The sequence below is a fragment of the Mustela putorius genome, unplaced genomic scaffold, assembly GCF_011764305.1.
Source record: "Mustela putorius furo isolate JIRA1106 unplaced genomic scaffold, ASM1176430v1.1 tig00000870_pilon_pilon_pilon, whole genome shotgun sequence".
Classification (NCBI taxonomy): Eukaryota; Metazoa; Chordata; class Mammalia; order Carnivora; family Mustelidae; genus Mustela; species Mustela putorius.
In genome coordinates, this window is record NW_025421503.1 from 3,453,787 (window position 1) to 3,471,539 (window position 17,753).

General features: G+C 36.9%; 1 protein-coding gene across 2 annotated transcripts in view; it reads right to left on the reverse strand.

The window, feature by feature from the left end:
• The window catches only part of CHM (CHM Rab escort protein), a 230,206-nt gene that overhangs the window by 194,252 nt on the left and 18,201 nt on the right, over positions 1-17,753 (reverse strand). For both annotated transcript variants that reach the window (XM_045085590.1, XM_045085589.1), the window contains one exon: positions 8,102-8,168. In XM_045085590.1, the coding sequence (XP_044941525.1) occupies positions 8,102-8,168 (67 nt within the window). The remainder of the gene's footprint in view (positions 1-8,101; positions 8,169-17,753) is intronic.

The following is a 17,753-nucleotide window of genomic DNA, read 5'->3' on the forward strand; positions in this document are numbered from 1 at the left end:
TCTTACAGCAAACACAAAAATAAACTCAAAATGGATTAAAGACATAAATGTGAGACCTGAAACCATAAAAGTCCTAGAAGAGGGCTCAGGCATTAATTTCTCTGATATCAGCTGTAGCAATATCTTTGTAGATAGGTCTCCTCAAGCAAGGGAAACAAAAGCAAAAAAAAAAAAAAAAGAACTATTGGGACTACATAAAACTGAAAAACTTCTGCGGAGCAAAGGAAACAAAAGCACTAAAAGGCAACCTACAAAATGGGAAAAGATATTTGCAAATGACCTGATAAAGGGTTACTATTCAAAATATATAAAGAATTTATATAATTCAACATTAAAAAAAATTTTTTTAAATGGTCAGAAGACATGAACATTTCTCCAAAGAAGAAATCTAAAAGGCCAGCAGATGCATGAAAAGATGCTCATCATCACTCATCATCAGGGAAATGCAAATCAAAACTATGAGATTATCACCTCACACCTGTCAAAATCACTAAAATCAAAAACAAGAAACGAGTGGTGACAAGGATATGAAGAAAAAGGAACCTTCATGCACTGTTGGTGGGAATACAAACTGGTTCAACCCCTATGGAAAACAGCATGAAAGTTCCACAAAAAAATTAAAAGAGAATTACTATATAATCTGGGAATTCCACTACTGGATATTTGCCCAAAGGATACAAAAACACTAATCTGAAAAGATACATGCACCCCTATGTTTACTACACCTTTATTTATTTACAATAGCCAAATTATGTAGGCAGCCAAACTGCCTATAGATATAGATATATATAGATCTACTTATCTCCAGTGGAATATTATCCATAAGGAATGAAATCTTGCCATTTGCAACAACATGGATGGATCCAGACAGTATAACACTGTGTGAAATCAGTCAGACAAACACAAATACAATTTATGATTTTACTAATAGGGGGAATTTAAGAAACAAAACAAAGTAAAAGAGAGACAAATCAAAAACACAGACTCTTAACTACAGAGAATACACAGATGGCTACCAGAGGGGAGATGATGGAGTGATGGGTGAAATAGGTGAAGGGGGTGAAGAGTACACTTATCTTGATGAGCACTGAGTAATATACAGTATTTCTGAATCACTATATTGTACATCTGAACGTAGTAACACTGTTAGCTATACTGGAATTAAAGTTTAAGTAACAGTAAAATTTAAAAAAATTAATCAAGAAATAACAAGTGTTGGTGAGAATAAGTAACAGGGAACCCTCATGCTCTGCCGGTGGGAATGTTAACCAGTGCAGCCTCTATGGGAAACAGTATGGAGTTTCCTCCAAATATTAAAAATAGAACCACTATATGATCTAGCAGCTCCACTTCTCAGTCTTTATCTAAAGAAGACCATAATTCAAAAATTTATGTGTACCCCTAGGTTAACTGCAGCATTCTTTACAAAAGCCAGGATATGGAGAAAACCTGAGTACACACTGATAGATGAATGGATAAATATTTATACACATACACACACCCACACACAAATACTACTCAGCCGTAAAAAGAATGAAATCTTGCCATTTGAGACCACCTGGAATAACTTAAGGGTATTATCCTAAATGAAATAAATCATAGGAAAGGGACGAAAGATGGCAGAAGACTAGGGGACCTCATTTCATCTGGTCCCTTGAATTGAGGTAGGTATCTATCAATCACTCTGAATACCTGTGAATTCAATCAGAGATCTAAAAAAAAATTGCTGGAATTCTACAAATAGAAAAGCAACTGCTTTTTCCAAGGTAGGAGATGAGGAGAAGTGAATCTGAGCGTGATATAACAGAAGATAGAAGGCAGGGGGAGGGAGCCTCTGTAAGCCAGCTACCAGAAAGTAATACAGCCCTGAAGCACAAAACTGAACCTTCAGAAGTCTGCTCCAGTGAGAAATGCCCCTGCCTGAAAGGTGCTTAGGTGGCTAAGCAGGGCAGAACCCTAAGTGGAACAGTGTGCATCTCAGGATCCCCAGATCACAGAAATGGGGGTACCTAATCTGGCAGAGTTCCCAAACACTGAAACTGGTTACTGTCAGGGAGCCCAGGAGGGGTCTCTCATCTTAGTTTGCCATAAACCAATAACAGAAGCATGCAAGACTCTTCAAAGGGCAGAAATGCAGTGACTCTCTGCCTTCCCCCAGGAGAGGTGGCAGAGGTGCAGGCAACATCAGGGACCACTCTCCAAGCAGGGGTCCTGCCAAGAGCAGAAAAGCAATGACCCTTCACCCTTCCCTGGAGGATCTGTGCCAGCGCCCACTGCAGGAATCTGCAGTTTGGCACACACAAAAGAGAAGACTGCTTATCCCTGAGGGTTTACTGAAGAGAGAGGGCCGTGACCTTTCAGTTCTATGGCTGGATATCAGGAGGTGGCCATTTTTTATTTTTATCCTCTAGAAAGGCACAGAAAGCCTTCAGGGAAGAAAACCCACATACAGCAACCCAAAGCCACGTACACTGAGCCCCACCCCTTGGACAAGCTGTGTTGTAACTCCACCCAGGCAAAAACACCTAAAAATCAGGGCAGCAGGACCCTCCCCTGGAAGACTGGCTAGAACAACTGGCAAACACCAAGTTGAAAGAGCCTATAGGACTACAAAACCCAGTACTACGGGAAAAGAGTGTATAGAATTCAAGATTTTTTTCTTACGATTTATTCGTTGTTCAGTTTAAAATTTTCCTTGTATTATTTTTTCCTTTTCAATGAGTTTCTTATTTTACCAACTCCTTGTTTTTAAGTCTTTTTTTAACTTTCATTTTCTACATTTATATTTTATAGATATATTATTCATTTTTTACTTCCATTCACTGTATTTAATTTTATTTTTGTATATATATAACTTTTGGGTTCCTTACAACTTTGGGATTTAGTGTCTTCTAATAAGCAGAACAAAATACACCCAGGACCAAGTAGATCACTCTGTTTTGACATAGCTGGGAGGTTACCAACCCTCCTATCAGACAAATTTGCTTGCAAACCAAAGACTGTAGTAAGGGACAAAGGACACTATATATCATACTTAAAAGGTCTACCCAACTAATCTAACATTTACAAATATTTATGCTCCTAACTAGGGAGCAGCCAATTATATCAACCAATTAATGACCACATTAAAGAAACACACTGATAATAATACAATGACAGTAGGGGAATTCCATACCACACTCACACCAGTGGATAGATCATCTAAGTAGAAGATCAACAAGGAAACAAAGGCTCTGAATGACATAGAAGACCAGATGGACTACACAGATATATATAGAGTGTTTCATCCTAAAGCAAGAGAACACACATTCTTCTTGAGTGCACATGGAACATTCTCCAGAACAGATCACATACTGGGTCACAAATCAGGTATCAACAGGTACCAAAAGACCGGGATTATTCCCTGCATATTTTCAGACCACAATGCTTTGAAACTTGAACACAATCACAAGAGGAAATTTGGAAGGAACTCAAACACTTGGAGGTTAAAGAGCATCCTACTAAAAAATGAATGGATCCACCAGGAAATTAACAAAGAATTTTTTAAACACTCATGAAAACTAATGAGAATGAAAACACAACTGTTCAAAACCTTTGGGATACAGCAGAGGCAGTCCTAAGAGGGAAGTACATTTCAATACAAGCTTCTCTCAAAAAATTAGAAAAATCTCAAATACACAAGAAAACCTTATATCTAAAGGAGGTTAAGAAAGAATGCCAAATAAAGCCTAAGCCAAGCAGGAGAAGAGAAATAAAAAGATTAGAGCAGAAATCAATTATATAGAAACCAGAAGAAGAGTAGAACAGATCAACAAAACTAGAAGCTGGTTCTTTGAAAGAATTATTAAGATCAATAAACCCTTAGCCGGGGCGCCTGGGTGGCTCAGTGGGTTAAGCCTCTGCCTTCGGCTCATGTCATGATCTCAGGGTACTGGGATCTAGATTTGCATCAGGCTTTCTGCTCAGCAGGGAGCCTGCCCCCCACCACCTCTCTGCCTACTTGTCATTTCTCTCTCCATCAAATAAATAAATAAAATCGCTAAAAAAAAAAAACTTAGCCAGATTTATCATAAAGAAAAGAGAAAGTACCCAAATTAATGAAATAATGAATGAAAGAGAAGAGATCATGACCAACACCAAAGAAATGCAATTTTAAAAACATACTGTGAGTAACTATATGCCAACAAATTAGGCAATTTAGAAGAAATGGATGTATTCCTGGAAACACAAACTACCAAAACCGAAATAGAAAGAAATGGAAGATCTGAACAGATGCATAAGAAAGGAAATTTAAGCAGTAATCACAAACCTCCCAACAAACAAGAATCCAGGGTCAGAAAGCTTCCCAGGGGAATTCTCCCAAACATTTAAAGAAGAAATAATACCTATTCTACTGAAGCTGTTTCAAAAAACAGAAATGGAGGAAAAACTTTCAAACTCTTTCCATGAGGCTAACATTACCTTGGCCCCAAAACTAGACAAAGACCCCATCAAAAGGGAGAATTACAGTCCAATATCCCTGATGAACATGGATGCCAAAATACTCACCAAGATACTAGCCAATATGACCCAACAGTACCTTAAAACCTTAAAAGGATTATTCACCACTAACAAGTGGGATTTATTCCTGGGATGCAAGAGTGGTTCAACATTCACAAAATCCATCGATGTGATAGAACACATTAATAAAAGACAAGAACCATATGATCCTCTCAACTGATGCAGAAAAAGCCTTTGGCAAAATACATCATCCTTTCTTGATTAAAATTCTCTGCAGTGTAGGGAGAGCCATCTATGAACAGCTCACAATATCTTAAAAGACATCTATGAAAAGTTCATAGCAAATATCATTCTCAACATGGAAGAACTGAGCTTTTCCCCTAAGGTCAGGAACATGACAGAGATGCCCACTCTCACCAATGCTGTTCCATATAGTAACAGATGTCCAAGCCTCAGCAATCAGACAACAAAAAGGAAAAAAAAAAGCATTTATATTGGCAAAGAAGTCATCAAACTTTCATTACTCACAGATAAAATGATACTTTATTTGGAAAACCCAAAAGACTCCACCCCAAAATTACTAGAACTCATATAGGAATCCAGCAACATGGCAGGGTATAAAATCAATGTGCAGAAATCAGTTGCATTTCTATACACTAACTATGAGATAGAAGAAGGAGAAATTAAGGAATCGATTCCATTTACAATTGCACCAAAAAACATATGATACCTAGAAATTAAAACCTAACCAAAGAGACAAAGGATCTGTACTCGTAAAAACTACAACAAACTTATGAAAGGAATAGAGGAATACATAAAGAAATGGAAAAACATTCCATGCTCACGGATTAGAAAAATAAATATTGTTAAAATGTCTATGCTACCCAGAACAATCTACATATTCAATGCCATCTCTATCAAAATACTGCTGACACTTTTTCACAGAGCTGAAATAATCCTAAAATTTGTACTGAACCAGAAAAGACCCCAAATAGCCAGAGGAATCGTGAAAAACAAAACCAAAGCTGGTGGCATCATAATGCCAGACTTCAAGCTGTATTACAAAGCTGTAATCATCAAGACAGTATTGTACCAGCACAAAAATGGAAAGGGATGGATCAAAGGAACACAACAAAGAACCCAGAAATGGACCCTCAATTCTATTTTCTAAAAAAGATTTTATTTATTTATTTGAGAAAGAAAATGAGAGAGAGAGAATGAGCAGGTAAGGAGGGACAGAGGGAGAGGAAGAAGCAGGCTCTCTGCTGAGCAGGGAGCCCAATGTGGGCTCAGTCCCAGGATCCCCAAATCATGACCTGAGCCGAATGCAGATACTTAAGTGACTGAGGCATCCAGGCACCCCTGAACCCTCAATTCTATGGTCAACTAATTTTCAACAAAGCAGAAAAAAGAATATCCAATGGAAAAATGATACTCTCTTCCATAAACGGTGCTGGTAAAATTGGGCCATATGCAGAAGAATAAAACTGGACCATTCTCTTACACCATACACAAGAGAACCTTGAAATGGATGAAACACCTCAATGTGAGACAGGAATCCATCAAAATCCTAGAGAAGAACACAGGCAGCAACCTCTTTAACCTCGCCCGCAATAACTTCTTGCTAGACATGTATCCAAAGGCAAGGGAAACAAAAGCAAAAATGAATTTTTGGGACTTCATCAAGATGAAAACCTTCTGCACAGCAAAGGAAACAGTCAAGAAAACAAAAAGGCAACCCACAGAATGGGAGAAGATATTTGCAAATGACAATGCAGATAAAGGGCTAGTATCCAAGATCTAAGATGAACTTATCGAACTCAGCACCCAAAAAAACACAAATACTCCAGTCAAGAAATGGGCAGAAGACATGAACAGACATTTCTCCAAAAAAGACATAAAAATGGTCAACAGACACGTAAAAAAATACTCAACATCGCTTGGCATCAAACAAATACAAATCAAAACCACAATCGGATACCACCTCATACTAGCTAGAAGAGTAAAATTAACAAGACAAGAAACAACAAATGTTGGCAAGGATGCGGAAAAAGGGGAACGCTCTTACACTGCTAGTGGTAATGCCAGCTTGTGCAGCCACTCTGGAAAAGGGTATGGAGATTCCTCAACATGTTAAAAATAGAGCTACCCTGCAACCCAGCAATTGCACTACCCCAAATATACAATTGTAGTGATCCAAAGGGGCACCTGCACCCCAATGTTCAGAGCAGCAGTGTTCACAATAGCCAAACTGTGGAAAGAGCCCAGGTGTCCATTGACAGATGAATGGATAAAGATGTGGGATATATATATATACACACAATGGAATATTACTCAGCCATCAGAAAGGATGGATTTCCGTTGAAAAGGTACAGGATTACCATTTACATTGACATGGATGGAACTGAAGGGTATTATGCTAAGTGAAATAAGTCAAGCAGATAAAGACTATTATCATAAAGTTTCACTCATATGTACAATAGAAGAAACAGCACAGAGGATCATAGGCAAAGGGAGGAAAAAACTGAATGTGAAGTCATCAGAGAGGGAGAAACACTGTAAGAGACTCCTAAGATAGGAAACAAAGGAAGGTTGCTGGAGGGGAGGTCAGTGGGGAGATGAGATAATTGGATGATGGTCATAAAGGAGGGCATGTGATGTGATGAGCACTGGGTGTTATGTGGAACTGATGAATTAATGAATACTACATCTAAAACTAATGATGTACTATATGTTGGCTAATTGAAATTTTTTATTCTTTTTTTGGCTAGTTGAATTTAAATAAAAATAAGTAAATAAATGAAATAATCAGAGAAAGGCAAAATGCCTTATGAGTTCACTTAAATGCAAAATCTATAAAGAAAAGAAATAGAACCAATCTCATAGATAGAATAGATTATTGGTTGCAAAGGGGTGGCAGTTTGGAGGGTATGTGCAATAAGTTAATGGGTCAAGAGGCTCAAACTTCCAGTTATGAAATAAGTCATAGGGATGTAATGTATAGCATGGTGACTATGGTCAGTAATGTTGTATTGCAAATTTGAAAGACTAAGAAAGTAAATCTTAAAGTTCCCATCAAAAGAAAATACAATGTTTTAATTTGGGTGACAGATAGTAACTAGACTTATTGTGGTGATGTTTCCCAATGTATCTAAGTGTCCAATCATTATGTCACACACCTGAAACTAAGAGAATATTGTATGTCAAATATACTTCAATAAGACAGAAAATATGAAGCCCAAAATACAATAGCACACACAGGTTGTATACACCCTCACACTCACAAAAGAAAAAAAGCAAGTGTTGGGTTTCCAAGTTTCTTGCATACTTATCATTTAAAAAACAAAATCACTCATGAGAAAAAATTATGCTATGGTTAATTCTCAAAGAAAACAGATCACTATTTCATAGCAAAGAATTATAAAACTTGTATTTTATATATTTCATATATTTTGGGTGAAAATTAAACAATTCCAATTACGTTTCTAACTTAGTTCATACATGACATATATAGACACATATATACATACACGTGTATTTGAACTGCAATTCTGCATAGAGACATTTAAGAAGTATTAAATGCTACCACTGATAAACTTACGAATCAACATGCAGAACTCTCTGGCCACTTCTTGAACATGCAGCTGCAATAATGGATTCAGGCAAACCTATAAAAACACACACTTGTATCATTTAGAATGTAGAAAAAAGTATACACACACACACACACACACACACACACACACACACACATATATATATATATATATATATAAATACTAATAGTTGAATGCATGTTATCACTACATAAAAAAGTTTAAGAAGAGGGACACCTGGGAGGCTTAGTTGCTAAGCGTCTGCCTTTGGCTCAGGTCAGAATCTCAGAGTCCTGGGATCAAACCCCAAATCAGGCTCCCTGTTCAGTGGGATCCCTGTTTGTGATCTCTCTCTCACTGTCTCTGTCAAATAAACAAGAGAGGCTCATCCCTGTATTCAAACTTCTAACATTTATACTATCATACCATTGGATATTTGTTAAATGTATACTATTTATCCTAAAATTTTATTACATGGAGGAGATTTTATTTTTAAATCAAGCAGTTAAATTCTTTTTTATGCAAATTTCCATAAATGAGCAAATGTCAAAATATTATTCATATAGCACTTTGTCATTTACAGCTGTGTTCACACATTAGCTCACCTCATTTTCCAAACTGCACTGAGAGTGAAGTGTCATTAGCAAAGAAAAGAAATACTGAGATGCAAATATGTTAACTTGTTGCCCTACAATTTAACATTTTTTCCTACTGTTGAAATTAGAATCTATATCTAACTCCAAAGCCACACAGTGCCTATGAGGGGAATGGCATACATTTTTCAGTTTAAGCAATAGTTTAGTTTCAAAAGAGGCCGTTTATTGAGAACTGAAACCATCAAACGCCTAGAAGAGAATACAAGCAGTAATTCAATGGAATATTACACAGCCACAGAAAAGGATGAGATCGAGCACTGGATGTGGTGCAAAAACAATGAATACTGTTACACTGAAAAGAAATTTAAAAAAAAAAACCTTAAAAAAATAGAAAAAGAAAAGGATGAGATCACACCATTTACAACAACATCAATGAGCCTAGAGGGCATTATGCTAAGTAAAATCACTGAGACAGATAAAGAGAAATACCTGTATGATTTTACTTATATGTAAAATCTAAATAACAAAGGAATAAAACAAAAAGCAGAATCAGACCTATAAATACAGAGGAAAAAACTGATGGTTGTCAAAGAGGAAGGGAATGGGGGTATGGGCAAAAAGTGTGAAATGGAATGGGAGATATAGGCTTTCAGTTATGAAATAAGTCATAGAAATAAAAGGTACAGCATAAGGAATATAATCAATGATATTTTAATAGCACTGTATGATGAGAGATGGTAGGTATAGTTGTGAGCATGGCTTAATGTTTAGAAAAGTTGAATCACTATGTTGTACAACTGAAAATCATGTAACTATTGTCTACATGAATGAAGAAGCAAATACTATTTTAAAAAAGAGGCAATTTACAGGTCACGTTATTTCATTTTCTGGTTAATACAGCAGTTTGAAAAGAACATTAGTATTTTGGAATTAAATTGACCTACACCATAAAGTTGGTTATCATAAGGAAAATATATATTACAAGTACTAACAAAAAAATCACAAATTACCAAAGAATAGTTTCATAACATAAAAATTTCAGATGTTCACCACAGTTAATGTGGAGGCCGAGAATATCAAGGCCATCCCACCTAAGGTTTAGCCTTAGCATAAGTACAGCCATCTTAGCTCCTGCAGCCATCTCAGACCCCTATGCCCAAGGGCTGAACTTTCCCCCACCCTGCGTTAGTTCCAGTAAGCCACACCCTGCTTTGGTCCAAGAATCCCCATCCTGCTTTAGTAACAAGAACCCATAAATACCCCTGCCTTAACTAAGCTCGGGGTCCAAGTCCCAAATCCGCTGTAACGGGTATACTTGGTCCCAAGCTTAAGCTTGTCAAATAAATCCTCATGTGACTGCATCGGTCCTTGGCTCCTTGGTGGTCTCTCGGATGCGAAAACTTGGGCCCAGCAGTTAATACACTATATTGTGCACTCAAAACTGTTTCATAACTTTCTATTGCAAAATCTATCAGTTCAGTAGAAACTATTAAGGATCATTTATATCAGTCAGACAAAGAATGTTTTGATAGTCTAGTGCAATTCTACAGTACTACTACTGACTCAATAAATGAAGCACCCTGATCCTCTTCGATTTTTATGTGGTAGAAAAGAAACAGCACCATTTTTTGTCAGGGGCTTAAAACTACACACTAGGCATCAAGGATTTCAAGAAAAGGGAACAGTTTATCTTCCTTATGTAAAAAGCAATATGCATATGGAAGCAAGTGACACAATTGAGCTAAAAAAACACATTAAACACAAGCTCCAGCTGCACTCACATAAGAACTAGAGTTTTCCAGTGGTGACTACTGTGGGTGTATAGTGTTTGGCTCAAAAACAAAGTTAAGACTAAATGTACTGAAGACAGCCATTAAATATCAAATACTGGAAATAAGCCATCATAGCTTTCAAATTTAACTTCGGAAAATAATTCAAACAGAAAATACAGTAAGAATTTGTGGTGTACTCCCAAAAAACAAGAGCCCAGGACCTGATGGATTCCCTGGGGAATTGTACCAAACATTCAAAGAAGAAATAACATCTATTCTCCTGAAGATGTTTCAAAAAATTGAAGCAGAAGGAAAACTTCCCGACTCTTTCTGTGAAGCCAGCATTACCCTGATCCCCCAACCAGGCAAAGACCCTACCGAAAAGGAGAATTTCAGACCAATATCACTGATGAATATGGATGCTAAGATTCTCAACAAGATCCTAGCCACCATGACCAGGTGGATTTCATCCCTGCTACAAGGATGGTTCAACATTTGCAAATCAATCAATACGATAGAACAAATTAATAAGAGAAACAACCGCATGGTCCTCTCAATTGATGCAGAAAAAGCATTTGACAAAATCCAGCATCCGTTCCTGATTAAAACGCTTCAAAGTATAGGCATAGAGGGAACATTCCTGAACGTCATCAAATCTATCTATGAAAGACCCACAGCAAATATCATCCTCAATGGGAAAAAGCTTGTAGCTTTCCCATTGAGATCAGGAACACAAGAATGCCCACTCTCACCACTCTTGTTCAACATAGTATTGGAAGTCCTAGCAACAGCAATCAGACAACAAAGAAATAAAAGGTATCCAAATTGGCAATGAATAAGTCAAACTCTCTCTCTTCATAGATGACATGATTCTTTATATGGAAAACCCAAAAGACTCCACCCCCAAACTACTAGAATTCATACAGCAATTCAGCAACGTGACAGGGTACAAAGTCAATGTACAGAAATCAGTGGCTTTCTTATACACTAACAATGAAAATACAGAAAGGGAAATGAGAGACTCAATTCCATTTACTATAGCACCAAGAACCATAAGATACCTGGGAATAAACCTAACCAAAGAGGTAAAGGAACTATACTTGAGGAACTACAGAACACTCATGAAAGAAAGTGAAGAAGACACAAAAAGATGGAAGACCATTCCATGCTCTTGGATTGGAACAATAAACATTGTTAAAATGTCTATACTGCCTAGAGCAATCTATACTTTTAATGCTATTCTGATCAAAATTCCACTGGTATTCTTCAAAGAGCTGAAGCAAATAATCATAAAATTTGTATGGAATCAGAAGAGACCCAGAATTGCTAAGGAAATGTTGAAAAACAAAAATAAAACTGGGGGCATCACATTACCTGATTTCAAGCTTTACTACAAAGCTGTGATCGCCAAGACAGCATGGTACTGGCATAAAAACAGACACATAGACCAGTGGAACAGAGTAGAGAGCCCAAATATGGACCCTCAACTCTATGGGCAAATAGTCTTCAACAAAACAGGAGAAAATATACAGTGTAAAAAAGACAGTCTCCTCAATAAATGGTGCTGGGAAAACTGGACAGCTATATGTAGAAGAATGAAACTCGACCATTCTCTTACACCGTACACAAAGATAAACTCAAAATGGATAAAAGACCTCAACGTGAGACAGGAATCCATCAGAATCCTAGAGAACATAGGCAGTAATCCCTTCGATATCAGCCACAGCAACTTCTTTCAAGATATGTCTCCAAAGGTAAAGGAAACAAAAGCGAAAATAAACTTTTGGGACTTCATCAAGATCAAAAGCTTCTGCACAGCAAAGGAAACAGTCAAGAAAACAAAGAGGCAACCCACAGAATGGGAGAAGATATTTGCAAATGACAGTACAGACAAAAGGTTGAGATCAAGGATCTATAAAGAACTCAAACTCAACATGCAAAAAACAGATTATCATATGAAAAAATCGGCAAAAGACATGAACAGACACTTCTCCAACGAAGACATACAAATGGCTATCAGACACATGAAAAAATGTTCATCATCACTAGCCATCAGGGAGATTCAAATTAAAACCACATTGAGATACCACCTTACACCAGTTAGAATGGCCAAAATGAGCAAGACAGGAAACAACATGTGTTGGAGAGGATGTGGAGAAAGGGGAACCTCTTACACTGTTGGTGGGAATGTAAGTTGGTGCAGCCACTTTGGAGAACAGTGTGGAGATTCCACAAGAAATTAAAAATAGAGCTTCCCTATGACCCTGCCATTGCACTCCTGGGTATTTACCCCAAAGATACAGATGTCGTGAAAAGAAGGGCCATCTGTACCACAATGTTTATAGCAGCAATGGCCACGGTCGCCAAACTGTGGAAAGAACCAAGATGCCCTTCAATGGACGAATGGATAAGGAAGATGTGGTCTAATACACTATGGAGTATTATGCCTCCATCAGAAAGGATGAATACCCAACTTTTGTAGCAACATGGACGGGACTGGAAGAGATTATGCTGAGTGAAATAAGTCAAGCAGAAAGAGTCAATTATCATATGGTTTCATTTATTTGTGGAGCATAACACATAACATGGAGGACAAGGGGAGATGGAGAAGAGAAGGGAGTTAAGGGAAATTGGAAGGGGAGGTGAACCATGAAAGACTATGGACTCTGAAAAACAATTTGAGGGTTCTGAGGAGGCGGGGGGGTGGGAGGTTGGGGGAACCAGGTGGTGGGTATTGGAGAGGGCCCAGATTGCATGGAGCACTGGGTGTGGTGCAGAAAGCATTGAATACTGTCACACTGAAAAGAAATAAAAATTTTTTTAAAAAATAGAATTTGTGGTGTAGAAGGAACTAAAAGAAATAAAGTTTTAAATAGTTAAGGATACTTAATTCTTCAAACAGTTAAAACTGTATTGTTCTAATGTCTTCTATCTTAGGATTATCTGAACTTTTTACACCTAAAGAAATACTGTTTCTTATTAATGGAACACAGTCACAATGGTACTTTAAAAGCTGCCAAACCTCTTAGTTAAAAAGGATAACAAGAAAGAAATATGCAGGAAGTAGAATTAGTATGTTAAAGCATGTAATAATAATAGCATTAATAGTATGCCACCAAACATTAGTATAGGGCTTTATAGTTCACAGTATCTTTTCACATACATTACCTCATTTATTCCTCATCGTAATCTTGGGAGGCAGGCATTATTATCCATGTGAGAAAATGGAATGAGAAGATTAAATAACTTGCCAAAGATGAAGTAATTCAATAATTTGATATCTCGAATTCCAATTACCATGGTAAATTCACTCTCTTCAACTTGGACATGAGTCTGTGAATGAGTATTCAAGGGAAGGCCAGCAGCACAATGAAATGGGCATAGTCTCAATCAGACAGACCTAGTCTTGAATTTTAATTTTGCCACTTAACTAGTTATGTGACCTCACACAAGTCACTTGCCATCTCTGAGCTTTTGTTTCTTCACCTGTCAATGGGAATACCACCATTTACCTCATGGGACCAGTAAGTTATTAGAGGGTACCTGCTCTATATAAACTACCTACTTTTATTATTGTTCAGTAAGATATTTTAGAAGAATACATTTTCATCTAAATACCACTCCAATCATACATCTACTTTTACTAGATTCCAACTCCAATGGCAAGCAATAACAAAATTACTCCTCCATGTGGTTCTATTAGCTCTTTCTCTGGATAAGCAAATAGGCATGTGGTTGTTTCCATAGCTGCAATCAACAGTCAGAGGTCATGTCTCTGGCTGACAAAGCAAAGCCAAGGGCAGATTTCAAAAATGAACATGGTTTGAGTCCAAATATACAACACCAAAATAACTATCATTTGTGTTTTCCCTTAATACTTCTATCCAGACATTCCCTACTAGTTTGTGAAATTGATAGGCTATTCCCCCTTTAAATGGCAAGGGCCTATTATCTTCATGCTTAGAATGATTAAAATAATAAACTAATAATACAGTTAGTAATGTCTCCCCAAGTCTCATATTTCTTCCCACCCATTTAATAAACACTAAGTTAGGTCCTTGAACAGAGGAAGCATGTGGTAGATTGTCTATACTTATTTGTAAAAGAATAAAAAAGGAAAAAAATGGGGAAAGGTAAGAGAAGGATGAAGCAGACTTTGACATAAGATTTAAAACAATTCCTAGCCTATAAGAGCTCAGAGTCTAAAAAATAAGAATTTAAAGGGATTGGGTGCCTGGGTGGTTCAGTCAGTTAAACGTCTGCCTTCAGCTCAGGCCATGATCCTAGGGTCCCTGCTCAGCGGGAAGCCTGCTTCTCCCTATGCCTGCTGCTCTCCTTGCTTGTGCACAGGCTCAAGAGTCCTCTCTCTGACAAATAAATAAAAAAATCTTTTTAAAAAGGAATTTAAAAGGATTAAAATAATCATTAAAACTATTAAAGGAGGGGCGCCTGGGTGGCTCAGTGGGTTAAGCCGCTGCCTTCGGCTCAGGTCATGATCTCAGGGTCCTGGAATCGAGTCCTGTGTCGGGCTCTCTGCTCAGCGGAGAGCCTGCTTCCCTTTCTCTCTCTCTGCCTGCCTGTCTACTGTGATCTCTTTCTGTCAAATAAATAAATAAAATCAAAAAGAAAAACTATTAAAGGAACACAATGGAAAGACACATTTCCTCTGTGAAGCAGTCACTGAAAGCTCCAAAGAGCACAGGACACTAGCTGCATCTTTAAAGAACACTTGTTGTGGGGCGCCTGGGTGGCTCAGTTGGTTAGGCAACTGCCTTCAGCTCAGGTCATGATCCTAGAGTCCCGGGATCAAGTCCCACATCGGGCTCCCAGCTCTGCGGAGAGTCTGCTTCTCCCTCTGACCTTCTCACTCTCTCTCAAATAAATAAAATCTTTAAAAAAATAAATAAAGAACACTAGTTGCATCTTTAAAGATCTGTAATAAAGCAATTGAAGAATAGTACAGAAGGAAAAGGTGAAAGAAAAAAGGAAAGTGGAAGGGAGTATTCCTGGCAAAATGTGAAGGAAGAATGAAGGGGTGAAATTCAAAGGAGTTATTTGGAGCCAAACTGTGGAGTCTGAACTTGGAACATGTAAGCAACAAGGCATTTTGAAAGAATTTTAGCCAGAACAGCATGGTGAAATCAGTATTTCAGAAAAAAAGAATTCTGGTAGCAGCATGAAGGATGAACTTGTACAAAATTGGAGCTTTAAGTTTCAGGGGTTTTTTTCTTACTTATTACAAATACAAATGCACAAGGTTTTCAACTACAATATGGGACTAATAATATATCTCACAGGAATGTAGGAAGGAATAGGTACAAAGTCATATAAAACACCTTACACAGTGCCTCCTAGCATGTCACTGACATTCAGTAAATACTGGTTCTGTTCCCTTCTCTTCCAACCCCTTCAATAAGATTAGTTATTTGAAAAGAAAAAAAAATCACTTATTTACTATTTACTTATCTTCAAAGATCTAAAAACTTAAGTTTTTGAAAAGAAGTCCATTAGGCTTTCCTATATGTGCATTACAGGCTTCTTCTATATGGTCACTAAAGAAGTTCATCCAACACTAAGTGTCATTTAAACATTCCACACTATTAAATTCATTTGTGAGGCCATATCAAATAGTTGCCAAAAGACTGTAGGAAAAATACCTAATTCTGATTCAAGACCACTGGCAAGTCATTTTTACCAATCCACACAAGTAAATATTAGCATTTCATAAGTTTGTAATGGGGGAAATTAAGGTTTGTTACTTCATGTCTTTCTTGTTGAGATTCTGTATAAAGTTGACAGCTAGAAAAAATACATTAAAAGCTTATGGAGTCTTATAGGATCATATATACAAACATGTATAGTCCCAGAGTTCTGCAATTTTCCAAAACCTGTATAGATAAGATAGAGATGTTTTATTCTCAAATGAAGGAGCTAGGCTAAAATCAGAAACAAAAAGGTATGAAATTAGTATTTTCAAGAATCTTTTTTTAAAGATTTTATTTATGTATTTGGCAGAGAGAGAGAGCACAAGCAGGGGGAATGGAAGAGGGAGAAGCAGGCTTCCCGCTGAGGAGGGAGCCCAATGCAGGGCTGGATCCCAGGACCCTGGGATTATGACCTGAGCCGAAGGCAGATGCTTACCATTGAGCCATCCAGGATCCCTATTTTCAAGAACCTTTTCTAAAATATTTTATAGGAATGAAACCATTATTCATTCATTTTTCAAAATCCCCCTTTAATCCAAATCCTTAATGTTGAACTCCATCTTTCACAACTATAAAATTTAGCTTAGTTCTGTATGATCTATTCTAAAAACTGTATTAGTGTCTAGAATTGATTTTTCCTGATGTTATACTTACATAAGATAAACATAAAATAAAGTACTTACACCACTCCCAGCATATTGAACAATAATAGATTCCCCTGACAGAACTCTGATGACCTGGCAAAGCCCAAGTGCTTTCAGCCCAAATCATATGAAACCATAGATCACTCTTTATTTTACAGAACATTTCAAAATGGATCCCTGCTTTCTACCTTGAAAGTCATGTCATGTGTTATTTATAACCAGTGGAGACCAGATGGAAAGAAAATTACATAGAACTAGAAAATTTACTGTAACTATTTTTTTATAAAGAATAACTGTTTTTTAGGAAAAAAGTACAGAACTCTTATACTGGCAAGGAAAAAAAATTGTGGGCATGACAAGCTTTTAGAGAGCCATAGTCCTTACTACTTAACCCTATGTACAGACGTTCTGCACCATTTTTAAAAAGCACAAACAACATTAGGTACAGAATTGACTAAACTGAGCAAAGAAAAAGTAAAACCACATGCTTAGCTCACATAGCAGCCACTCAAATAAATGATATTGCAAATTTAAACAGAAATTGAATTTCAACCCAGGTTCAAGTAGTTTTGATCATTCTTTTAAATTCTAATTAAAAGATTCCTTTATTTACTTTTTACTGGGTACCTGGAAAAGAGAAAAAAGTGCCAGTGAAACAGCCCAAGGAACTAAGTACAGATAAAAATAGTTCTTAAAATGACAATTATTTTAATTCACTATGACTCATACAAAATACTGAACATATTAGTAAGTATACTAATGGTGTATCTATGGATTTCTTCCTTCTGGGAGAAAACAGTTATTCATATTTATATAATTTTTAGAACTTTACAAAAATATATTATCCATTAAATATTAACTTAAAATTTATGTTAACTTTTTAAAATTCAATATAGTATGACCTTTGAGTATTAAATAAATAAAAAAAAAACGTTGTTTT